Source organism: Myotis davidii, unplaced genomic scaffold (assembly GCF_000327345.1).
Source record: "Myotis davidii unplaced genomic scaffold, ASM32734v1 scaffold1949, whole genome shotgun sequence".
Taxonomy (NCBI): Eukaryota; Metazoa; Chordata; class Mammalia; order Chiroptera; family Vespertilionidae; genus Myotis; species Myotis davidii.
This window is the reverse complement of record NW_006300366.1, coordinates 902030-904549: the sequence shown is the minus strand read 5'-3', so window position 1 is coordinate 904549 and position 2520 is coordinate 902030. Positions and strand designations below refer to the sequence as shown.

General features: G+C 39.0%; 1 protein-coding gene across 2 annotated transcripts in view; it reads right to left on the bottom strand.

Moving 5' to 3' along the window:
• The window catches only part of RNF212B (ring finger protein 212B), a 25933-nt gene that overhangs the window by 19505 nt on the left and 3908 nt on the right, over positions 1-2520 (bottom strand). The window contains exons 3-4 of one of the 2 annotated variants that reach the window (XM_006776793.2): positions 1869-1927; positions 1439-1513 (exon numbers count right to left, since the gene is read on the bottom strand). In XM_006776793.2, the coding sequence (XP_006776856.1) occupies positions 1439-1513; positions 1869-1927 (134 nt within the window). Of the gene's footprint in view, positions 1-1438; positions 1514-1868; positions 2029-2520 lie in introns of those variants that run through there. The other variant, XM_015572485.1, reaches the window with a different exon arrangement.

Sequence of the window (2520 nt, the reverse complement as noted above, 5' to 3'; positions counted from 1 at the left end):
GGAGGCAGGCACGCAGGGACTGGGTGCCTTCCTATTAGCTGTGGGCACCACCATCTTTGAGGGCGGGGCAGTCAATTAGCATATTCCCTCCTTATTGGCTGTGGGCACTGACATCTTTGCAAAGGCATGAGGGTCAATAAGAATATTCCCTCTTTATTAGATAGAATAAGAAAGTTTTATCAAAAAGCAAGAATGAGAAACAAGAAGTCCTTTCTTGAACTTTAGTCTACAAGAAAAAGGTTGAAAGACCACTAAATAAATCCATTGTTTACAGGGTCAGGCTTATATATTCAAATCAAGTTTTAAAAGATTCATTTATCTGAACAGAAGGGTGATAAAGCTCCATAGAATCTTCTTTATTCTTTTTTTTTTTTAATCTTCGCCCGAGGATATTTTTCCATTGATTTTTAGAGAGGGTGGGAGAGAGAGGGAAAGACAGAGAGAAATATCAATGTGAAAGAAACATATCAATTGGTTCCTGCATGAGTCCAGGCCAGGGCGGGACCAGGGAGGAGCTTGCAACCGAGGTACGAGGTATGTGCCCTTGACTAGAATCTAGTAAAAAATCAATACAATATATTTAAAAATAAAAAATAAAAAATAATTTTTTTTATTAACTTCAGAGGAAGAGGACCTTTTGGTCCACAGGCTGACACTCTATCCATAAGCCAAACCAGCGAGAGCTAGTCTTTTTAAAAATATATATATTCCACCCTAACTGAGAATCCTTGATCAGCTGCCTCCTGCACACTCCTCTGGGATCAAGCCTGAAAGCTGGACAATGCCCTGACCAGAATCGAACCAGCAACCTCTTGGTGCATGGGTAGATGCTCAACCACTGAGCCCCAGTGGCCGGGCAAACCTTTATTCTTAAACAATTACTTAATAGCCCTGGCCGGTTTGGCTCAGTGGATAGATATCATGTGGACTGAAGGTTCCCAGGTTCAATTACAGTCAAGGGCAGGTACCTCAGTTCCTCAGTTGCAGGCTCGATAACCAGCCCTGGTTGGGGTTCAGGCGGGAAGCAACCAATCGATGTCTCTCTCTCACATCAGTGTTTCTCTCTGTCTCTCCTCCTCCCATCCACTCTTTATAAAAAAAAAAAAAAAAGGAAAAATATCCTCAGGTGAGGATTAACAAAAAAACAAAACAAAAAGATATTCAAATATCCTATTGAAAAAACATTTCTTAATAGAACTGGAAAGTACAAGGCAAGGCAAGATGTCAGCTACCTCTTGGTTTTTATAGCTTTCACAGATTCTGGGTCAGTAAAAAGTTAACTATTGAGATGTATATCATCAGTAAAGAAGGCAATCAGAGCAGCCCATTTCGGTCCATGGTGCACAAATGCAGTCTAAAGAGAACTTTTGATACAGATATAAGATGCCATTAGAACTTGCCTGGAGAATCAGAGTTTTTTCACTTTTGTTTCTCATACCTGAGAGATGTGACTAAAATGCTGCAAAGCTGTCTCCACCGGGTTTTTGAAGTACATCTTCTCCTGAGATTTCATCTATGAAGAGAGTAACACAAACATTGAGTATATCCACAGTGGAATGAAATAAAATACTGGCAAATATGGCAAAGGATGTACCATCCCTTCCAAAAGCACCTGATATTATTTCATTGTGCTATATGTCTTAAATATCCTTACCCAGTGCTTCTGTAAAAATAGCCACAACTAATTATTTTATCTCTTGCTTACCCTATTTTTTACAATTGCTACTAGTGAATTTTGTTTCTTTCTTTTCCCTTTTTGTTTTTTTTTAAATGTCAATGCTTAATCACTTATCAACTATACTCTTTGTATACTTCCTACAGGCTAGGAATGGAATAAAATGGTTGGTGGGAGGGGAAGAAAAACTTACTTTATCAGAAAGAGCCAGATGCTTGCAAGCAGCTCCACAAACAGAACATTTTTCTAGGGAGGAAAGGGGAAATAAATGCTTCGGTTTCATGGATAAGAGGTATGATTTTCCCAAAGTACATGGTAATAGTAAGTAGGCTGTCAAGAGGAGACAAAATTTAGATTATTTGCTATAAAAGGACATCAACTTGAGCTCCGTTCTCTAAATTAGTATTTCCAAACTTGTATGTTGATGCCAAGTAAGACTTTCACACTGTGTAAGACTTTCACACCTTTGTAAAATATGTGTCATTTTACTTATCATCCAATCCCAGAGGTTCCCTCCTCCCCCACTTTGCTTCTCCCCGCCCCCCGCCCCCCAATCTATCACCAATGGATTTCATATAACCCACTTACATCTTCTCTTTAGATTGTAAGGTATAAAATAAGGTGCAAAATTGCCATTCTCTGGAGCATTTTGTCAATCCGTTGAGATTCTGTTCCCGGCATTTGTTGATAGTTTGGCTCAAATAAACTCACAAAAATTCTCTATAGGTTTGAATGTTTCTTACATTGACCTCTATCTAGTTCCCTCTTTATAATTTCCCAGTTTTCTTCTGTGGGTGAGGGACAGTTCTAGTGTCCCAACAGGAGTACTGAAGGATTTATAAGAG